Source organism: Dictyostelium discoideum (assembly GCF_000004695.1).
Source record: "Dictyostelium discoideum AX4 chromosome 1 chromosome, whole genome shotgun sequence".
Taxonomy (NCBI): domain Eukaryota; phylum Evosea; class Eumycetozoa; order Dictyosteliales; family Dictyosteliaceae; genus Dictyostelium; species Dictyostelium discoideum.
In genome coordinates, this window is record NC_007087.3 from 546,570 (window position 1) to 569,069 (window position 22,500).

The 22,500-nt window shown below is 24.6% G+C and overlaps 11 protein-coding genes across 11 annotated transcripts in view; 6 read left to right on the plus strand and 5 right to left on the minus strand.

Moving 5' to 3' along the window:
* glcS (glycogen synthase) overlaps positions 1–1,580 on the plus strand; it is a gene marked incomplete at both ends in the record, with an annotated part of 2,956 nt that extends 1,376 nt beyond the window's left edge. The window contains one exon of the mRNA XM_642118.1: positions 1–1,580. This exon is cut by the window's left edge and continues 100 nt beyond it. Coding sequence (XP_647210.1) covers positions 1–1,580 — 1,580 coding nt within the window.
* A 96-nt stretch (positions 1,581–1,676) lies between these two features.
* Positions 1,677–3,766, minus strand: DDB_G0267676 (hypothetical protein; the record flags this gene model as incomplete). Its single annotated transcript, XM_642119.1, has 2 exons — positions 1,677–3,393; positions 3,498–3,766. 2 exons carry the CDS (start codon positions 3,764–3,766, stop codon positions 1,677–1,679), a joined length of 1,986 nt encoding a protein of 661 aa, XP_647211.1.
* Positions 3,767–4,442: 676 nt separating this feature from the next.
* On the minus strand, positions 4,443–7,658 carry culB (cullin B; the record flags this gene model as incomplete). The annotated part of the gene is made up of 8 exons (XM_642120.1): positions 4,443–5,266; positions 5,375–5,630; positions 5,730–5,984; positions 6,065–6,501; positions 6,657–6,798; positions 6,907–6,981; positions 7,162–7,369; positions 7,540–7,658. 8 exons carry the CDS (start codon positions 7,656–7,658, stop codon positions 4,443–4,445), a joined length of 2,316 nt encoding a protein of 771 aa, XP_647212.1.
* Positions 7,659–8,082: 424 nt separating this feature from the next.
* Positions 8,083–9,516, minus strand: DDB_G0268496 (hypothetical protein; the record flags this gene model as incomplete). The annotated part of the gene is made up of 1 exon (XM_642121.1): positions 8,083–9,516. One exon carries the CDS (start codon positions 9,514–9,516, stop codon positions 8,083–8,085), a length of 1,434 nt encoding a protein of 477 aa, XP_647213.1.
* Positions 9,517–10,372: 856 nt separating this feature from the next.
* Positions 10,373–10,705, plus strand: DDB_G0267678 (hypothetical protein; the record flags this gene model as incomplete). The annotated part of the gene is made up of 1 exon (XM_642122.1): positions 10,373–10,705. The coding sequence occupies one exon, from the start codon at positions 10,373–10,375 to the stop codon at positions 10,703–10,705; it is 333 nt and encodes a 110-aa protein (XP_647214.1).
* Positions 10,706–10,996: 291 nt separating this feature from the next.
* DDB_G0267680 (hypothetical protein) lies at positions 10,997–11,717 on the plus strand (the record flags this gene model as incomplete). Its single annotated transcript, XM_642123.1, has 3 exons — positions 10,997–11,115; positions 11,229–11,457; positions 11,586–11,717. The coding sequence occupies 3 exons, from the start codon at positions 10,997–10,999 to the stop codon at positions 11,715–11,717; spliced, it is 480 nt and encodes a 159-aa protein (XP_647215.1).
* Positions 11,718–11,968: 251 nt separating this feature from the next.
* rpb9 (RNA polymerase II core subunit) lies at positions 11,969–12,442 on the minus strand (the record flags this gene model as incomplete). Its single annotated transcript, XM_642124.1, has 2 exons — positions 11,969–12,158; positions 12,294–12,442. The coding sequence occupies 2 exons, from the start codon at positions 12,440–12,442 to the stop codon at positions 11,969–11,971; spliced, it is 339 nt and encodes a 112-aa protein (XP_647216.1).
* DDB_G0268308 (hypothetical protein) lies at positions 12,367–12,773 on the plus strand (the record flags this gene model as incomplete). Its single annotated transcript, XM_642125.1, has 3 exons — positions 12,367–12,446; positions 12,567–12,630; positions 12,663–12,773. 3 exons carry the CDS (start codon positions 12,367–12,369, stop codon positions 12,771–12,773), a joined length of 255 nt encoding a protein of 84 aa, XP_647217.1.
* A 149-nt stretch (positions 12,774–12,922) lies between these two features.
* ercc1 (DNA excision repair protein 1) lies at positions 12,923–14,467 on the plus strand (the record flags this gene model as incomplete). The annotated part of the gene is made up of 1 exon (XM_642126.1): positions 12,923–14,467. The coding sequence occupies one exon, from the start codon at positions 12,923–12,925 to the stop codon at positions 14,465–14,467; it is 1,545 nt and encodes a 514-aa protein (XP_647218.1).
* Positions 14,468–14,946: 479 nt separating this feature from the next.
* DDB_G0267684 (hypothetical protein) lies at positions 14,947–17,517 on the plus strand (the record flags this gene model as incomplete). Its single annotated transcript, XM_001134483.1, has 4 exons — positions 14,947–15,314; positions 15,400–15,915; positions 15,991–16,050; positions 16,167–17,517. The coding sequence occupies 4 exons, from the start codon at positions 14,947–14,949 to the stop codon at positions 17,515–17,517; spliced, it is 2,295 nt and encodes a 764-aa protein (XP_001134483.1).
* A 190-nt stretch (positions 17,518–17,707) lies between these two features.
* Positions 17,708–22,500, minus strand: part of DDB_G0267686 (RGS domain-containing protein) — a gene marked incomplete at both ends in the record, with an annotated part of 6,794 nt that continues 2,001 nt past the window's right edge. Inside the window, 2 exons of the mRNA XM_642128.1 lie at positions 17,708–17,815; positions 17,917–22,500. The exon at positions 17,917–22,500 is cut by the window's right edge and continues 2,001 nt beyond it. Coding sequence (XP_647220.1) covers positions 17,708–17,815; positions 17,917–22,500 — 4,692 coding nt within the window. The remainder of the gene's footprint in view (positions 17,816–17,916) is intronic.

Below are 22,500 nucleotides of genomic sequence, written 5' to 3' on the forward strand. Positions count from 1 at the left end.
ATTTTAATAAAGGAGTTGATATGTTTTTAGATTCATTAGCAGGTTTAAATAAATTATTACAACAGAGTGGATCAAAGATGACAGTTGTTGCATTTATAATTATGCCAGCTGCAACTAATAATTTCAATGTTGAATCATTAAAAGGTCATTCATATCTAAAGGATATGAGACGTACTTGTAATACAATTGTCGAGGCGATGGGTGAACGTTTATTCGAGGCAACGAGTAGGGGTAAAATGATATCACCAGAGGAACTATTATCACAAGAGGATCTAGTTATGTTAAAGAGAAGAATCTTTGCATTGAAACAAAAGTCAAGTGGTCCACCCGTTGTAACTCATAATATGATCAATGATAATGACGAAATTCTTCAACATATTAGAAGGATAAAACTATTCAACTCTCAAGAGGATCGTGTAAAGGTTATCTATCATCCAGAGTTTTTAACATCCACCAATCCATTGATACCTTTGGATTACACTGAATTCGTTAGAGGCTGTCATCTTGGTATCTTTCCAAGCTACTATGAACCATTTGGTATGACCCCCGCCGAATGTTGTGCAAGTGGTTGTCCATCAATCACCAGTAATCTAACTGGTTTCGCAAATTATATGAGTAGAGCACTACAAGACACTGACTCTAAAGGTATTTTCATCGTTGATAGAAGATTCAAATCCTCTAGAGAAACTGTTGATCAAATGACTCAATACCTTTGGAAATTCACTCAATTAGATAGAAGACAAAGAATTGAACTTAGAAATGCAACTGAAAAATTATCTGAACTCTTAGATTGGAGAACTCTTGGTAAATTCTATAAAACTGCTCGTGCTCTTGCACTAGAAAGAGCTTTTCCACCAAAACCAATCTCAAGATCACCTTCACCTTCACCTTCTTCAAGTTTAAAATTATCAACTGGTTTATCAAATCAAATTGAATTACAACAACAACAACAACAACAACAACCACAACCAATTGGTACAACAATTAATTTAATACCACCATCTTCAAATGTTTCAGTAACACCTACTACAACACCAACAACTACAACAACTGCAACTACAGCAACTACAGCACCAATCACAACACCAAAACCAAATGTAATTCCAATTAATACTGGTAAAGAAAATATCACTTTATTATCACCAAATTCAATGTCTTCACTTTTAAGTGATTCATTAAATGAATTTAAAAAACAACAACAACAACAACAACAATCTAAAACACCAACAACACCAACAACAACATCAACAACGACAACAACACCATCAACTACAGCAGCGGCAACAAATAAATCAGTTTTATCAAATCCAACACCAACACCATCTCCAAATACATCATCATTCATTCCAACAAATAAAGGATCCACAGCAACAACTACAACAACAACAGCAACACCAACACCAACACCAAGTAATAATACTAATGGTAAACCATTTAATCCAATTGAAGCATTAACTAAAAGTAACAGTAGTAGTAATTTTGCAACAACTTCAACTGCTTCTGTAAACACCAACAATGGTGGCACTAATTCACCAGTATCTAAATCAATACCAATTCCTTCTTCAAAATCATTAAAATAATAATAAAAAAAAATAAAAAAAAAGACTACAACAATAATTTGAAATTCAAATTATTATAAATAAAATTTGTTTGGCAAAATAATTTATATAATAATATTATTCATTTTTTATTTTTTCATTTATTATTTGAATTTTATCTTTTTTTATATTTGATAATTTAGAACAAAGATAATTTGAAATTAATAAATGAGATTTTTGTTTAATTAATTGATTTTTATCTTTGTTTACAATTTCATCAATTAATGAATCACCAGTTTTTTCTAATAATAATTGATAATCTAAACTTGTAAATGAATTTGAAATTTGATTAAATGATTGATTATCTGTTGTTGTTAATCCATTATTAATATCTAATAATATTAAAAGTTTTGAAAATTCATTTATAGTATTATTGTTATTATTATTATTATTATTATTATCTTGATTAATAATTGGATTTGTTTTTTTTAATATTAATTTAGAAATTGTTAATAAAAAATCAATAATTATTGGTGTAAAAGAATTTTCTTTAAATAAAATTAATTTAAATTGTTGAATTATTAAAGTAATTGAATCAGAATTAATTTGTTTATCTGGATTATTTAATAAACCAATAAAGTATTGTTTTAAAATTGAAAATTGAATTTGAAGTAATGGGATATCAATAATTGAAGAAGAAGAGGAATCTGATAATTGTTCTTTAAATTTTTCAATAATTCTTGGTACAAAAACTGATTGATCAATTAATAAACCTAAAATGTAAATGATTTCATTGTTTTTCTTTTCAATTTGATCAAAATGATCAACTTTTCTAATTGTTATAATTTCAATGATAGCATCAATGAATCTAATTGAAGGTAATGAACCAAGGTAACCAATGAATGCCAATAAGAAAGTTTGTTTGAAATCTCTAATATTTTGTTCCAATTCTTGTTCATGAAAACATCTATAAAATCTTTTCATTATTTGTTGTGAATATTGTAATATTAATTGTCTACTCTTTAAACTAATTATATTATTATCATCATCATTAATAGATTCTCCTTCTTTCTTTTCAGATACTTCATCTTGATCAATTAAACGAAAATAATTTAATTTATTTTCAAATTGTTTTTTAATTAATATTGATTGAGAGATATTAAAATTTTTTAAAGTTTCATTATCACCATCATTATTATTATTATTATTATTATTATTAATTAATTCATTTTCTCTTTCTTTATAATAATTTGAAGAAATTGAATTTAAAGTTATTATAGCTTGATTACGAATTGGTTTAATATCAGAAATTGATAATTCAATTATAACTGGTAATAAAAATTCAAAGTATTGTTGAGTTGTTGGTATTTTCGTACACCATTGTTCAATTGATTGTAATAGACGTATTCTAATCTGTGGTGAATTATCAGTTGCTAAAACCATTACCATTGGTTCTAGAGTATTAATGATTTTAATTGAACCTGATAATGCTAGCGATGATAAGGCTTGTAATGACTCCATTCTGACTCTTTGTTGTCTATTACCAAGATTACCAATTAGTTGGTGTATCAATTCCGATGAGAAATAAATGATTCTGTTTGGTACTTTATCAGATAATCTTTGAATTAACTTTGAGCATATCTCCTTTTGATCTGGTGAATTATCACTTAAACTAACTTTAATTATTTTTATTATCTTTTCTGTATTCATACTAATACTATTAACACTACCAATTTCAATTATCTTTAAAATTAATTTACAAATTAAATATCTTAATTCTTCAACTTGTTCATTATTTATTAAAACTTCTAATTGATAAATTAATTTATTTATTAAATTTTCTGTTAATTTTATTCTATATATATATATATAATAAAAATATTTTTTAATATTAGTATTATATTATTTTATTAATATTATTATTTTTTTTTTTTTTTTTTTTTTTTTAAATATACTTACTCTAATAAATAAGTTAGTGAAGTAGTTCTTGCCCTTTCTAAGCTATCAGATAATAAATTTAAGAGTACACTATCATACAAAGTGGTACCATTTTCATTTTCATTGGAAAATAAAATTTCATTTAATGAATCTAATTTTGTTGAATTATCTTTGCATGATTCAAGTGCTTGATTTAAACGATCTAATGTCTTTTTCTTTGCAAATGGACTTTGATTTTGAATATTACATAAATCACTTTTAATTGATTTTTTAAATTCTTTAAGTTCCATTGCAATTAAATTATTACTATTATTTTTATTATTGGTATTTTTAAAAAAGTATCTTTTCAAAAATGAAATTTTTCAAACACAACACGAAAAAAAAAAAAAAAAAAAAAAAAAAAAAAAAAAAAAAATTTTGCAAATTAATAAAAAAAATAAATAAACCAATGGTTTTTAAATAATTAAAAATAAAATAATGGTCTTTAAATAATTAAAAATAAATAAATATCCAGTTCCAATAGTTTCCTCACTTATTGAAGTTTTAATTTTGATGGAATAAAATAATACCATCATTTTCCAACCACAAATAATCAAAAAGATTAATAAAAATAATAACAATAATTATTTAAATTATTTTTTAAATATTATGATGCCCTAAAAATAGTGAACCCGTTAAAAAAAAAAAAAAATAATAATAATAATATTAGAAAAAATAAATAAAAATTAAAATAATAAAATAAATAAATAATATCTTTAATTTGATATTATTTTTTATATCTTAATTTTTAAAATAAGATTTTATTATTCAAACAAATAAAATAAAATAAATAAAATAAAAAATTTGAAATATTTGGTATTATTACTTTTTTATTTTTTTCTTTTATTATTATTATTATTATTATTATTATTATTATTATTATTATTATTATTATTATTATTATTATTATTATTTTTTTTTTTTTTTTTAAGCAGCATATAAATATCTATCAGATTCACCTTCAGCACGAGTAATATACTCTTTTTCAATTAATTGTTCAATGCATTTCTTAATCATTGGAATATTTGGTTGGAATCTAAGTCTACTATGTTCGATAACCTCTTGAATGAGAGAAACATGATTCATAGTTTTACGAGCTTTCATAATTCTAACGATTGAAGCTTGTAAATAAAGTTTTCTATCTTCATCAATACCTTTATAAGTTTCTTCATTTTGTAATGGTGTTTCCTTTTGTAATGAAGATGAAACCTTTACTTTTGAACGTTTATTACTATAAGCACTATTAACAGTATATTCTTGAGTTGATGATGATGATGATGATGGTTGCATATTATTTGCTGAATCTACTAAACTATTATTACCTTCACCATTATTATTATTATTATTATTATTATTATTATTATTATTAATACTATTTTGATCTTTTTTCTTTGAAATTAAAATCTTTGCTTCTATTAATGATTGTAAAGTTCTTGATAATTCATTTTCATTTAAATTTGTAAATTTAGTGATTTCTTCTAAACTTACAGATTCTTGAGTATTAAAGATTAAAAGAATACCCAATTGAAAGTTTGTAACTTGAAAATCGTATGATTTCTTTGCAAAGAATGACTTTGCCTCTGCTTTACATAAATGATGTAACCAATTTAATTTTCTACCTTGATGTTGGGTTGAATAGTATTGTTGAAATGCTGATATACAAAGTGTTAACTCTTGTGGTACAATGAAACTACTAGTTTGAGAATGTAATGACCATGATCCTGATGTTAAAACTAAAATTGAAAAATCGACTATTGGAAAAATAAAAAAATAAAAAAATAAAAAAAAAAAAAAGGAAATTTTTAGTATCACCCAACCAAAGTGTATATATATTTTATATTTTATATGTAACAACTTACTTTTACCAATTGATAAACTATTTTTAATTAAATGATTTTTAAACTCTTCATTAGTTTCTGCTGATAGAGTGATATCGTTAAACATTCTTTGGAATTTAGAGGTATATTCGAAACCACATGCTTGTTTTAAACCTGTGATCATAAACTTTTCAATATCATCACTCACTGAAGTACCATTAATTAAACGTCTAGATAACATTTTTGAATAAAATTTTTGAAAAACATCTTTATCATCAACATATTTAAATAATACAATCTTTTTTTTTTTTTTTTTTTTTTTTTGAAAAAAAAAAATAAAAAATTAGTTTTTTATTTTTTATTTTTTTTTTTTATAATAATTTAAAATTTAACTTACAATTTGACCTAACTTCTCTTCCAATTCAATTTCTTCATGTTGTTTATTACCTTTTTTCAATAACATATCACAATATTTTGCCAATAACTCTGGTGATTTAGTTGTATTCCTAGTGATATGATTTTGATTGAAAATCTTATGACATGCTAAATCTAATACTGTTATGAATGAAACATCATTATTAAATGATTTCTTTATAATTGAACTAAATTGTAAATAAATTTTTAATAATGTTTCAACATAAATTTTTGGATCCTTTTTTTTTTAAAAAATAAAATAATAAAAAATTAGTTAATAAATTTAATAAATAAATTTTAAAAAAAAAAAAAACATACAGGATTATTTCTATCAGGAATTGATTTAATTGCATCAATACCAACATGTTGAATATACTTTTGAACAGTTTCTAATACTGGAGCTAAACCACCTTCAATTCTTGATAATAATTTATACATATTATAGATTTCATCTAATTTTTCATCCTTTAAATAATTGATACATTCTGATTGTAACAATTCCTTATGCTTTTCGATCAAGATAGAATGTAACAATCTTCTCATTTTATCATGTGATGATGAATTTAAATATTTTTGTGAACGTTGTTCCTCTTCGTCGATTCTTGTCTCTGCTTTCTTCATATATGAAGAGATACCACTTGATGCTATAAATGCAACTGATTCTCTTGTATAAAATTGTCTAGTATTCTCTAAATATGATGCTTCATATTCAATTAAATATAATGTTCTATCTTTATCTACACTATCTAATTTAACTATAATTATTTTTTAAAAAAAAAAAAAACAGAAAAAAAAAGAAAAAAAAAAACAGAAAAAAAACAGAAAAAAAAAAATTTAGTTTGTGTATCCAACATCTCTGTCTCTGTTTCTAATAATAACAATAATAATATAATAAACTATGTCTACCTACTTAAACTTTCCATGAATTGACTAATAAATTGGTGTTGAACCAATTCACCATCTCTGTCTTTTTGAATTAAAATCTCTACACATTTTAATACTCTATCTTTAATCTTAAAAAATAATCTCTCTTTCCAAATCATAAGTCCAAGCTAAAAATAAAAATTAAAATTAAAATTAAAATAATACATTAATTAATATAAAATCGCTATTTTTTTTTGTTTTGAAGGTGATAATGATAGTGATAGTGGTACACATACAATTTGAATTTCATAAACATCAGGTGGATGGCCAAACTTTTTATCTAGAATCTTTTTATTAATCCAATTTAAATTCTATTTTTTAAAATAAATAAATAAATAAATCATTAATAAATAATGATGATGATGATACGATTGATTGATTGATTGATTGATTGATTGATTGACTGACTGATTGGAATTAATCCCATATAATCAAATGATTATAATTATATATGAAAATAATAATATATAATATAATAAATTAATCCTTACTAAATATCTAAAAATAACTTTATTACATAATTCACAACCAGAAAAGAATAATTTCCATTGTTTTAAATATTCAGAGATTGTATCTGATTTTGTATCTAAAATTATTAATAAGATTTGATCTACATGTTGTTCGAAAAATTTTTTAATATTTTCATATAATGGTTCACAATATGGTTGAGGTTGTGCTATACAAAGTTTATAAACATCCCTGTTTTTTTTTTGATTTTTTGTTAGTAATTGAATAGTTTATTTAAAAAAAAAAAAAAAAAAAAAAAAAAATTTTTTTTTTGATATACCATAATGATTAAACATAAAAAATAAAAATAAACAAAAAATTTTTAAATTTAAGAAAAAAAGTAGAAAAATGATTATAATTACTCGTATAAAAACATTGCTGAAACATTTTGGGAACCTGTCAATATTTTATAAACTTGATCTGCTATATTTTTCCAAATTGTGTTGAAATCAATATCTTGTCTACCCAATCCATTCATCATCTTTATTTGTATATGTATTGCTTGCATCCAAGCGTTATTATTTGTATAAATTACTATTAGAAATAATTTGGAAAATAGGGAATGAAAAAAAAAAAAAAAAACCAAATATTAAAAAAAAAAAAAAAAAAAAAAAAAAATTAAATTAAAAAAATTTTGGAAAAAATTTTAATTAAAAAATTTGAAAAAAAAAAAAAAATAAAAAAAAAAAAATAAAAAAATAAAAAAAAAAAAAATTAAAAAAAAAAATAAAAATAAAAATAAATTCTTGGTTGGTTGATCAAAAATAATAAAATTTTAACCTATTTTTAGTTTTTTTAATTTAATATAACTTTTTTAAATCTTTTTTTTTTTTTTTTTTTTTTTTTAAAACCATTAATTTAATTTTTTAAATCTTTTTTTTTTTATTTTTTTAATTTTTTTTTTTTTAAAGAATTGAATTTGCTAAAGTAATTTGTTTTTCATCCATAACAACAGTTGATAATAGTTTATCAATTCTTTCTACAACTTCTTTTGGATAATGTTGATCAATATTTGTAACTTTTTCATGAATTTCAGCTTCAGCTTGAGAGAGATAAATTAAGTTATTTGGAGCGCAAGGTTTTTCAGGTCTCCAACGAATGACAATTAAAACTGATGATTGTTGACCAGAGATTCCAGATTTCTTTTCATAGATTTCATCAATGATATAACGAATATCCAATGGTCCCATGAATTTTTTAAGATGAGTTGGTGGGGTACGATGCATAATTAAATCCTTCTTGACCAAAAGTTTAAATAATCTAGTGTACTCTGTCAATGGTGGTGGAGTACGTTTATCTTCTTCCAAAATGGTTTTTATACCAACTATATCATTTAAGACATTGCAAGACATTGCAGTACCGAAAATTAAAGGTATTGGCATCGAAACGCCAAGTGTTCTTACTCTAAGTGTTGGCTTGACTGCTTGTTCATTTAAAAGTTTTAATTCATCCTCAGTGAGGGGAATCAGTTTCTTTCTATGCACCTCTGTTGAGTAAACACAAAGAATGCCATCTTGAATGCCATTTAACTTTAGCAATCTTCTAACCTCTCTTCCGAACGGGCAGCCAAAAGTGTAGGAAATATCGGAAATGTGTACTTTGGTGGGATCCGATGAGGAGCCGGCACCAAAACTTGAGATCACTCTAAGATTCTCACGTTTGCAGTATGTCAATAGTTCGACCTTGGTTTGAGTGTTATCGATGCAGTCCAATACGTAATCTGGCTTTCCGTGCAATAGTTTAGGTGCTAACTCGCCTGTGAAGAATGTCTGAATGGCCTCCACCTCTACCTCTGGACATATGTCGTGAAAGTGTTGTTTCATGACCTCCACCTTTGATCTACCCACATCGTTTCTAGTGGCCAACGCATTTCTATTCAATGATGACAATGTAACGAGATCTGGGTCTATTAATCTCAACTTCTTTACACCACTACGTAATAATACATGTGCAGCAGCACCGCCAACACCACCCAAACCAACTACAACCACAAATGATTCTCTAATCTTTTCAAAGCCTTCTTCACCATAATATAATTTAGTTCTATCCATTTGTTCATTAAATATTTCCTCTTGTAATAATGAATCTAAATTTAATGATTCTTTTTTATTTGTTGTAGTTGCTGTACTTGTAAAAACTTCATCTGTATCCATTTTAATTGATTTATCAATATGTTGATTTGATGGACTTGAATTATTATTATCACCATCATCATCACCACCACCACCACCACCATTCAATGATCTCTTTTTCTTTTTGGCTGATAATGATGATGTTAAATAGGTTACTGCTGCTCCAACACCTGCTGATAAACCTGCAATTAATAATTTATTCTCCATTATCGATTTTATACTATTATAATATTTAAATTTATCAATTTTTTACTGTATCTATTATTTTAATATATAATAAATTTTTTTTATTATATATAATATATATTTATCTTTACAAATATATTTTATTTGTTTTTCCTATTTAAACATAATAACAGAATAAAAATAAAAAAATAAATAATTTTGGAAATTAAAAAAATAAAATAAAAAAAAAAAAAAATGAAAAACGAATTACTGAAAAAAAAAAAAAAAAAAAAAAAAAAAAAAAAAAAAAAAAAAAAAAAAAAAAAAAAAAAAAAAAAAAAAATATTTTCGTTTAAATATTTTTAATTTAACAATTTGGAAAAAAATAAAAAAAACGGAAAAAGAAGACATTTTTAAAATTTTATTTTATTTTATTTTATTTTATTTTTAATATGGATTTAGTATAGATAAATAAACACTCAAAAATACCATTTTAAAAAAAAAAAAAATTTGATTTAAATGATTTGCTTGGAATTTCACACATTTCAAAAATTAAATCATCGCTATGATATCCTGATATTAATGGGAATGATAAAGTGGTACTATTAATTAATGGTGTAATAATATTGAATTTAATAACATGTAATTTACCACCAATTAATGAAACAAACCAATCATCAATTTTTAATCAAAAATTACTAATAAACACAACAACCACAACTTTTAGTAAAAAGTTATTATTAAAAATAACATTTGAAGTAAATCATGGAGTGGATTGATTTTTCAATATTCTAAAGATGAAATTCAATATTATGATGATAGTGAAAACTCAAGTGGTAAAACTTTTAATGCTAGCACAAATCAAAATAACAAAGGAAACAAGGGAAATGGAATTAATATGAGTATAAGAGATATAGTGTTAATTTGTACTTTAGTGCCTTCTTGTATAATCATAGTAGTATTTTCGGTAATGGTTTTTTTAAGAATAAGAAGAAAGAGAATAGAACAAATAAATTATCTCAAAAGTATTAAAAAAAGAAATTATTTATCACAAGAACAAAAAGAAAAAAATCGTTTAAAAGCAAAAGAAGTTGACAATGAGATCCAAAAAAAAATATTTGAAAATAAATGTTTCATGCTTCAATATGCTACCAGGAATGCAACTTATAGAAGTACTGTGGCATGGATGGAAAAAGAGTTAAAAAAACAAGAAGATCAATTAAAAAGTTAATATTTTTAATTTAAAAAATAAAATAAAATAAAATAAAATAAAATAAAATAAAATAAAATAAAATAAAATAAAATAAAATAAAAAAAGAAAAGAAAACATTTTCAAAATAAAAAAAAAAATTTTTTTTTATTTTTTTTTTTATTTATTTTTCAATAAATGCACCAACGTTTTTGAATTGCCTAATTTGAGAAATTAAAATTAATCGAATTAAAAAAAAAAAAAAAAAAAAAATTGAAATATTAATTTTGAAAAAAAAAACAAATAAACACAAAAATATAATAATAAAATAAAATGGGAATAATCGATCCAAATTCCTCAAAACTACCAGCAGGTCCAAAATACATTCAATTTGGTGAAATTAAAGATGAATATGATAAAGCAAAATTATTACTTACTCAAGATTTTCCTATGTAAGTTTTTATTTTAAAAATAAAAAAAATTAAAAAAATAAAAAAAATAAAAAATAAAAAGAGAAATGTTTGTAAACTAATTTTATTATTTTTATTATTATTAATTAAAAAAGGTGTTTTTCAGCAATATCATCATTATTTGAATGTGAAAAACTAAATGGATATAAACCATCAACAAGTAAAAATGATACCACAAGTAAAAAGTGTAAGAATGAAAATGCACATTTAAATTTTTGTATACTCTCTTCATTTTGTCCTTCAGAGGCTCAATTATTAATGGAATGCACAAATGGAGTTATACCAACTGATGATAATAAGTTACCTTCAAAATGTCAAATATATGTAATGTATCATAATTATTATTTTTTTTTTTTTTCTCAACAAGTTATATATATATATATATATATATTATATTTATATAATATTAACCAATATCTCTCTCCTCTCCTTTATTTTATAATAAAAAATAGTTTAACTCATTTGATAATTGTTTACAGAGAAAAACAAAAGAATTTGAACTTAGAGATTCAAAAGAATCTGACCCAGTCTCTCAAGTAATTTATGGTGAACAAACAACCCAAACTGAAGGTAATAATAATTAAAAATAAAAAACACATACAATAATATTTAATAATAAACTAAAAAATGTTGGTTTATTTTTACTTGAGGAGGAAGGGGATGAAGAAGGGGGGAGGAGGAATGTTTTTTTTAAATTTTTTTTTGTTTTCCGTTGTTATATTTGTAAAATTAGATCGAGTTTGAGTTATAGTTTTAATTAAGGTTGTAAAATTGTTTCTTTTTCTTTTTTTTTTTATTTTTTTTTTTTTTTTATTTTTTCCATTTATTTATTTATTTATTTACCACCATGATGAGTCCAACGTTCACCACAAGATGCACAAACATAAAATAAAGTCATACCATTAGCAGCAGTCATAGATTGAAAGAATGCTGCTTCTCTACCACCACAACTTGGGCATTTTGCTGCTTTTGTACGTGGTAATGTTGGATCTGATGCAATATCTTGTGAAATTTGTGTTTTTTCCCTATATATTCATATATTTATATATATATATATTGAACATGTTAGATTATTTATCTATCTATATCTATTTATCTATCTATTTATCTATTTATCTATTTATCTATTAATCTAAGTTTAAACTAAACTAAAAACATACATCACAGAATGTCTAATTTCATTTCTATATACACAATTATTTGTTGCTTCTTCTTTATGATCACAAATTCTACATGCTAAAAGTAATGTTTTATTGGCTTTATCTGCTTTTGGATATAACATATTATTGCTGTGTGTATGTGAATACATTCACGTATGTATCATTAGTATTAAACTCTTTTAATTTTTTTTAATTTTTTTTATTTATACCGTGCACATACCATTCACCACAAAAATTCATTTTTTTTTTTCTTTTAATATTATTATATGATAGGGGTATAGGTTTCGCGCTTTTTTTATTTTATGACGTATATAGGGTTTTATTTATTTCTTTATTGGTAGGGTTTTATTTATTTTAATATTACAATAGGTAGTTTGTTGTATTTGTATGTTTGTATTTGTGTTTGTATTTGTGTTTGTGTTTATGATGTGGTGTGGGTTTTATATACAGGTATGGTTGTTGTTGTTTAGGTTGATTTAATTATAGTTTATTTGTGGAATGAAATAAAATAAAAATGAAATTTTTTAAAAAAAAAAAAAAAAAAAATAAAAAATAAAATAAAAAAAAAATTAATTTGAAAAAAAAAAAAAAAAAAATCAAAAAATTGTTTAAACCTACACCATATTTTTATGAGTTCTCAACAAACAGATAATAACCCAATACCGACAACCACTACAAATAATAATACTAATAATGATAATGATATAGCATCCACCAATAACAATACCAATAATGATGATGATTCAACCACCACAAATACATCAACAAACAAACCAAGAAAAAGGTTTGTTATTCCTTCAGCAAGTCAGGCATTAAAAAAAAGTGATCTTTCCATGGTAGAAATAAATTCAAAATTAAAACAAGCTGAAGAAAATGCAAAACAGGCTGAAGATTTACAAAAATCAAATGCTATCATTTTAACACCAAAATCAACGACAACAATGACAACGACAACAACACCTGTACAACAAAGAATGCCAATACCATCAATTCTAGCAAAAAGAAATGTAAATACAACAACAACAACATCAACATCACCACTATCAACGTCACCTCCAATATCATCACCATTACAAACACCATACTATTCACCATCATTTGTAAAGAATCCAACATCACCAGCACCAATTAATAAACCAATTGGACCTTCATTACCAATGAGACCATCATTACCAAAGAAACCAGCAGCCTATTCAACTACATTATCAACATATTCATCATCATCATCATCATATTCATCATCAACAACTACACAAAATTATCAACATATTGATAAAATTTATGCAAATTCAAAACAAAGGGGTAGTTTAATGATGAATTCATTCTCAAAGAATATAATAATTGAATATAGTGAATTGCAATACCCAGATTTCATATTGAATTCAAATACATTGGTATTCTATTTACCATCATTAAAAACCCATCGTGATAATCCAAATTTAATTCAAGATCGTATTAAAGGTTTATCAACACTAATGACCAATAGTGACTCATTCACTTTACGTATACTATTGGTATTTGCTGATTTAAGTGATTCTGATAATTGTGAACAATTTATAAATGAATTAAATTTAATTGCAATTAAATTACAATTTACATTGATTGTATGTTGGAGTCAAATTGAGGCTGCTAAATATTTAGAAGCTTATAAAACATTTAATAATCGTGCACCTGACCCAATTAAAGCTCGTGCTCAACCCATTGAATTAGGTGGTAAATCAAAGAATGAGCAAGTCCTAACTTCAATTAAATCTGTAAATAAAACTGATGCTACAACACTTTTGAAAAATTTTCAAACAATGCAACAAATTTTCACTTGTCAAAAAACTACACTTTCAAAATTACCTGGTTTTGGTCCTGTAAAAGTTCAAAAGTTTTATAATACAATTAATCAACCTTTTAAAACTAAACCTTCAACAAAAACAACAACAACAACAACAACAACAACTACCACTACCACCTCGGCAAATATATCCTCAAATAATAATAATAATAATATTAATACTAATGATGGTAATAATAATAATAATACAATTAATAATATTAATTTTAATAATGATGAGAATGAAGTGGATCAAGATCCTCTCAATTTTTCATTTGACTTTGGTGGTAATGGTAATGGTGATGGTGATAGTGATGGTGATGGTGAAAGTGAAAATCAAATAAATACTTAAAGTTCATCAAAAAAAATAAAAAATAAAACAAAAAGTAAAAAGGTTTATTGATTAGAGATTTACAATTTAATTTTAATTTTTAATGATTAGTCATTTAAAATATAAAATTGTTTTATTTATTTTGGATTTTAAAAAAAAAAAATATATATAGTTTAATTTCCATTGTGGAAACTTTTTTTTTATAGTTTGCAAGAAAAAAAAAAAAAAAAAAAATATTAATATGAAATCCATGACCAATTTAAAACCAACATTAAAAATTAAAAATAAACCAACTTACAATATCATTTTATAATTTATTTTAATTTTTTTTTTTTTCCAAAAAATAATCTCGAACTCTTTCAAAGAAAAATTAAAAATATCCTTTTTTTTTTTTTTTTTTTTTTTTTGATCACTTTTTTTTTCTATTTTTATTTTTTTTTTTTTTTTATTTTTTTTTTTTAAAAATTTTATAAAAATATATATATTTATATATTTAAAAAATGAAATATTATAATAAACATTTAAATATATTTATCATTTTATTAATATTTTTTATAAATGGTATTAAATCTCAAGTATTTAAAGGAAATCAAAAAGAAAGTTTAAATGACCTATTTACCCAATTATATGGAAATCCAATGGGTAATCTTCAATGTTTTCCAAACAATATACAAGTGAAATGCATTTGGGATGATAATGGTTTAGCATCTGTTTCCGAAATAAATCTTTCAACTTTAGGTGGTATTCCTATGTTAACTGTTGATTTTTCAGTTTTTGAGGATTTGGTTGATTTCAAAACGACTGACCATTTTTCATTCTCACCAAATATTTTTACAAGACTTCCAAATTTTAAAAGCCCAGCAACAATGTATGTATTTATTATTTTTATATAATAAATAATTTTTTTTAAAACAAAAATAAAATTATTAATCTATTATTATTATTTAAAAAAGGAAATTTCAAAATTTTAAGGATGTTATCCCTGAAAATATTATTTTACCATTGAATTTAAAGAATGTTGTATTTGAAAATATTAATGTTTCATTACCAAATGCATTCCTTACAACAGGATCTATTGAAAATTTAATAATCTCTTCAACAGGCAAAGGTTTTACATTTCCCAAGCCATTCCCAATAAATTATTATTTAAGAAATCTAACAGTTGTTATTAATGAAATTGGTAATACTTTTCCAAGCGATATGGGCTTTGCATTAAAAAATCTTAATGATTTAACTTTATCATTTCAAAATACTGGAACAACAAATATCAAATTTCCAAAAATTGTAAATTTTACACAATTATCAAGTTTAATTATTAATTTTCAATATGAAAATGAAACAAATCAATTATTTGATTTTGATCCCTCAATAAACAATATTGATACGTTAACATTTTTAGAAATTTCAGGTTATGGTATTAAATCTGATAAAATTATTGATATTTCAAATTTAAAAGAAGGTATTACTTTGTATGTATTCTATTAAATTTTATATAAAAAAAGACAATTATTGCATACTTATAATTTAAAAAAAAAAAAAAAAAGGAAATTTTCAGATATAATAGAATATCTTAAAAATTTAAAATTTCCACAAGGTTGCTCAATGTAAGGAATTGATTATTATTATTATTATTATTATTATTGTTTTTTTTTTATTTATAAAATCAATTAAATAATAAATCTAATAACTACATTTTTATTTATGATATTTTAAAATTTAGATTTTTAAATTCATTTTATATGTCTATTGGTGATATTGATTTTACAAATGCCACATCATTAACAGTTACACTTTCAAGGTTTAATCAAAGTTTACCACCATTTTCAAATTTTAATTCTAAAAAATTAATAACATTAAATTTAAATGGTAATACTTTTAATGGATCAATTCCAAATGAATATTGTTATTTTGGAAAATATGTTTTAAATCTTGGTAACAATGTTTTAAGTGGAAATGTACCAGATTGCTTTTTATGTTATGGAGGAGCCGATTTCCCAAATCTTTTCCCAAATTCAGATTTTCTTAATTTCTACCCATCCAAACCTGCAATAAGATGCGAAGATTACCTAATGGATCTATCCCCTCTTAGTACTCCTTTTAGCACTAATCAAACCACTGTTTTAACAATCCCAAGTGAAAAAATTGGTTGGGATATTATTCTTTCAGCCACTATACCTGATGTTATTGCAGAAATTGTCGTACCAAATAAGGAATTCACAATATCAATTCCACCAGCTGCAGGTAGGGTTAGTGGATTATTATTTTATGGCTATCAAGCACAAATGGTTAGAAGTTTTACATTTTCTTATGTATCTCCAATAATTGATTCTTATTATATTAATGGTCCAAATATCTATTTCAAAGGCTCAAATTTTAGTTTTAATCCAAACTTTATAAATAAATTTACTATTAATGGAAATCCATATACAGCAAATACTCAAACTTTGGAAGATGTTCATGGAATTACATTTCCAAGTGAAAACAACCCTGTTTCAGTTTTAAAAAATAGAGAGCCATTTAATGTTTCAATTACTATCCATATTAATAAATCCCCAATTGTAACATTTATTTACTTTGGTAATATTACTCTAACAAATAGTTCTCAATTTATTTTTAATACCACTGGTGGAGATATTACATTAGATGGTGAGTTTGGTATTGAAACAACTGATTTTTCAAAAGCAATTATTGAAATTAATAATATTCAAGTTACTATTAATCAAATATCTGAAACTCAAATTAATTTTACATATCCTTCAATTGCTAATGTTGATGGTACTTATCCTGTTTTTATTGAAATTGATGGATTTAAATACACAACTGAATTTGAATTCATTGGTGCACCAACTTTACCTCCAACTCAAACACCATCTAAAACACCCACTGAAACACCATCTGAAACACCTACTGAAACACAAACCCTTTCACCAACACCAACTCAAACACAAACCAATTCTCCAACACCAACTCCAAAACCATCAGAAAGTAATGAACTATCTTGTTCTCCAAACTTATCAAATTCTTTCGTTCTATTAATTTCATTAATTTTTGCATTCTTTTTAATTATTTAAAAAAAAAAAAAAAAAAAACTTTAAAATTTATTTATTATACTTAAAGTAAATAAATAAAACTTTGAAATATTATACAATTTTTTTTTTTTTTTTTTTTAATTATTTTAAATTGTTTTTTTTTCAAAACAATAAAAAAAAAAAGGTAGAGAAAAGATATTAATTTATTAAATTTTTTCGATGATTATTGGATCTATTTCTTTGGTTTTTCTCTAATCTTATCCCATTTTCTTTTATTTTCGGTATATTTCTTTTCCATATCCAATAGTGAATCTAAAATTTCAGGACAACTTGGACGATTCTATAATATTAAAAATAAATAAAAATAAATAATAAACAAAAGTTAGAATATTTATCATCCTTTTAATTAATTTTTTAAAAATAAAAAAAAAAAAAACTTACATCAGGAGAACTCTCCCAACAATTTGAAATTAAATTTGAAAAAGCTTCTGGACAATTTTGGGGGATTGTAGGTCTGAGGTTAAACTTTGATGTTTGAACAAGTATTTGAAAATCATATTGAATATGTTTAAATTCAGAGAAAGGTTTTTCATATTTTGATTTTATACAACGAACTGCCAATTCCCATAGAATGATACCAATTGAGAAAATGTCACCTTTGGTGGTATGAATTCCATAAAATACTTCAGGTGCACAATAGGCAAAGGTACCACGAGTAGTTCTATTTGAAGCGGATTTAGCTGTTGCAAAACGACTTAGGCCGAAATCAGCAACTTTTATAGTCCAATTATCGGAAACCAAAAGATTTAAACTCTTTAGATCTCGATGTACAATCACTGGTTTCCAACTATGAAGACAATTTACACCTCTAACCATTTCAATTGCAAATTTGAATACCCAATCCCATGTGAAGTTCATTTGAAGATGCATTAGATGATATAGAGTTTGATTTGAGCAATATTCCATAATCATACAAATCTTTGGATCCAATACCATACCATAAAAGTAAACTACATGTGGAGATCTCAATGATGACATAATCTCCAATTCCTTTAAGAAATCCAATAGTTTTTGTGACTCTGGTTCGGATCTTAAAACTTTTACTGCTACCTCTTGATTACGCCATGTTGCTCTATATACTTTTGCTGATGTACCCTCTCCTAATTTATTTAAAAATACAATCTCTTCTCCATCAATTGCCCAATTATTGAAATTCATTAATACTTTAGTATCCAATTCTTGACTAATTGTTGGATTATTTGATCTAAATGGTCTATTACTTGTTGTTGTTGTTGTTGTTGTTGTATTATTTTCCTGTTGTTGTTGTTGTTGTTGTTGTTGTTGTTGTTGTTGTTGTTGTTGTTGTTGTTGTTGTTGTTGTTGTTGTTGTTGTTGTTGTTGTTGTAATTGTTGTTGTTGTTGTTGTTGTTGTTGTAATTGTTGTTGTTGATGAATTTCTGTCAATTCCTCATTACTATATATATGATTATTATTACTATTATAATTATTATAATTATTTTTATTATTACTTGACATTAAACTATTACTACTATTACTACGATTATTTAATAATCTATTTGGTATATTACTATTATTAATATTATTATTTGACATTAAATTATTACTACTATTACTACGATTGTTTAAACTATAGATTGCATTTTTTAAAGAACCTCCATTTGCTATTAATTTCTGAAGAATTGCTAGTGAATCATTTCCATTGTTATTATTACTATTATTATTATTATTATTATTATTATTATTATTATTATTATTATTATTATTATTATTATTATTATTATTATTATTATTATTATTATTATTATTACTATTTATATTGTTATTATTAGATACAGTTGAATGAAGAACAGCTCTATTATTTAAAAGATCACCATTACCAATTCCATTGTGGAAATGGATACGTTTTGGTGATGATAATGGACTATCTGTGAATAAACTACCACCTGATGATTGAACAATTGGTGGTAATACAATTTCATTACCGCTAAAAGTCATTGGATTATTAAATAATTGATTTGCTGAACCGTTGATTGATGCGTTGGTATTGTTGATATTATTGTTACTACTTGTATTAATAATACCATTGTTATTTATATTTGGTGAGTTATTACTATTTACAATTTCATTAAATGAAAGTGGGATGCTGCCCACGCCTGCGTTACTATTACTATTACTATTATTATTATATGATAATGATGGTGATGTTGGTGATGAATTTATATTACTATTTGGTATTACCAATGAAGATGATGAAGATGAAGGTAGTGGTAAAGTTTGAGTTGGTGATGGTGGCGTATTTGTAATATTTGGAATGGTTGGTAATACCAATGTGTTGTCTGATGATGAATTTATTAATGTATTTACAATTTGTTGTGGTTGTTGTTGTTGTGATGGTTGTATAATGCTATTTGATGATGGTGTTAATGGTGGTGATGGTGAAGGATTTGGTTGGAATTGTTGGTGTTGTTGGTGTTGTTGTTGTTGTTGTTGTTGTTGTTGTTGTTGTTGTTGTTGTTGTTGTTGTTGTTGTTGTTGTTGTTGTTGTTGTTGTTGTTGTTGTTGTTGTAAAATTTGATGTTGTTGTTGATTTAAAGTTGAAGGTGATAAAGCACCGGACGCCATAGTTACATTTGATAAATTTAAAAGTGTATTTGGTAATAAATTTGATTGATGATGAATTTGTTGATGTTGTTGCTGTTGCTGTAATGAATCAATGTCAATACTATTATTACTATTACTAATTTTACCTAAATTTTTGTGAAGTGCAGGATAATGACCACAATTTAAACAGGCACCACCTTTATCACCCTCAGATTGATAGGTTAAACAATCACAAGGTGGTTTGCAAGCACCACGTTTAAATCCAAATGCAACACCATGTGGAATGAAATCATCTAAAGTTTCAGTTTGTAATTCAGTTGTTTGGTCACCACCACAACCACCACTAACCTGGTGATTGTTGATTGGTGATGAATTGATAGATCCAGTTGGCTGTAATTGTTGTTGAAATAATGATGATTTCATTGACCCATTTGTAAAGTGCGGTCTAATCATTGAAAGACGTGGTGATAGAGGTGGTGATGAAATATGTGATGTTGGTGGACTTAATCCTTTAATATTTATAATTAATTCATTATTATTATTATTATTACTATTACCACTTCCACCACCACTAGCCTGTGATATATTTAAATTTGGTGGAACTAAACTATTATTACCAAATTTATTAAATGAATAATCACTACCACTAACACCCAATGGAGAACCATTGAAAATTAATGGTTGATTAGAAGTATATGAATCTGGTGGCGATGATGATGGTGAAGGTGAATTTGAGTGAGATAATTTAACATGTTGTAAATGATTACGATGACCACCATAATGACCTGACACTGTTGAACTATGATGACGTTGATGAACTATAACTGGTGTTGTTACTGTTGTTGCTGTTGCTGTTGTTGTATTATTATTTATAGATGTTGATGATGATGAAGCTGTAATTGATGGTGAAGCTGTTGATGTATTGGGCGTTGTATTATTATTAACTAAACTATTTGACGTTTCCTTTGATAAACCATTCCAAGATGAGCTAGATAATGGAACGGCCAAAGAAGGCGAATGTATAGTTGTTGAATTTGTTGGAGCAGAAGTACCATTAGTTGTTGAATGTAGTATACAAAATCTTTTGAAAGCATCGGCAGAGGTTTCATCTTTAAGTGCTTTTAAAACCTTTTCAAATACATATTTATTTGGAATCTTTTCTTTGATGTGATGATTAATTTGATAGAAATAACGTTTCGGTATATTGATATCAAATTCGGCAGCTGTAGATTCTAAAATGAATTTATAGAAAATTCTATCAGTTTCCTCCAAAACCAATTGATCCGTATTAAATATACCACTTTGAAAACTTTCAACCTCTTCAATGAATAAAAGTATATTAACCAGATTCGTACCTTGTTTATTCACTAATTCCTTACAAAAAATTTTAAATAAATCATAACCAATTCTATCCTTCATCAAAGCTGATAATGATTCTTTTGAACTTGACGATAATATAAAATTACTCTCATTTAAATATCCACTATTACTTGATGTTGGTGATGATGATGCTGAATTATTATTACTATTATTATTACTATTATTAATTACAATATTATTACTTAATCCATTATTATTATTATTATTATTATTATTATTATTATTATTATTATTATTATTATTACTACTACTATTGCTATTATTTGAAATTATTTGATTAGAAGATAAAGATAATTGACCACCTGATGCTGCAAAATTTTTAATATCGAGTTTTGAAGATTCATTTTTTTCTTTTTCTTTCTCTTTCTCTTTCTCTTTTTCCATATACAATGAATTATTTTTCAAAAGTTTAGCAATTAATAACTTTGGTTTTCTATGATAATCTTTTGGTGTTTTAACTACATGATCACCAGTTTGTGATGGTAATAATGGAGGTGTAGTATTATATTGACCACCACCAATATTTGGCATAGTTTTAACTGGTGGTAGAAATGGTCTACTATCTACAAAACTATTACTTCTATTATTATTACTTAAACTATTACTATTACTAGTGGTTGTGGTAGTAGTTGTGGTTGTATTATTATTACTACTACTTCCTGAAAGTAAACTTCCAGTTGCAGCCCTACCTCTTAATTTACGAGCTGGTGAAGTACCACTAATCCATGATGGTGGAGAGGATGATAATGGTGATAACATTGGTGAAGATGGTGGTGATACTGGTGGTGAATTATTTGGTGAATTATTCTCTGATACACTAAACATCATTAGTGGTGTATTTGTAGTATTACTTCTACTTTTTAATTGTTGTTGATGTTGTTGTTGTTGTTGGTGTTGATGTTGATGAGCTTGTTGGTGTTGTTGATGTTGATGTTGTAATTGTAATTGTTGTTGTTGAATTATATTAACAGCTAATAGATCTTCTTTTTCTAAACCAAAAAACTTTTGAAGTTTTGCAGTATT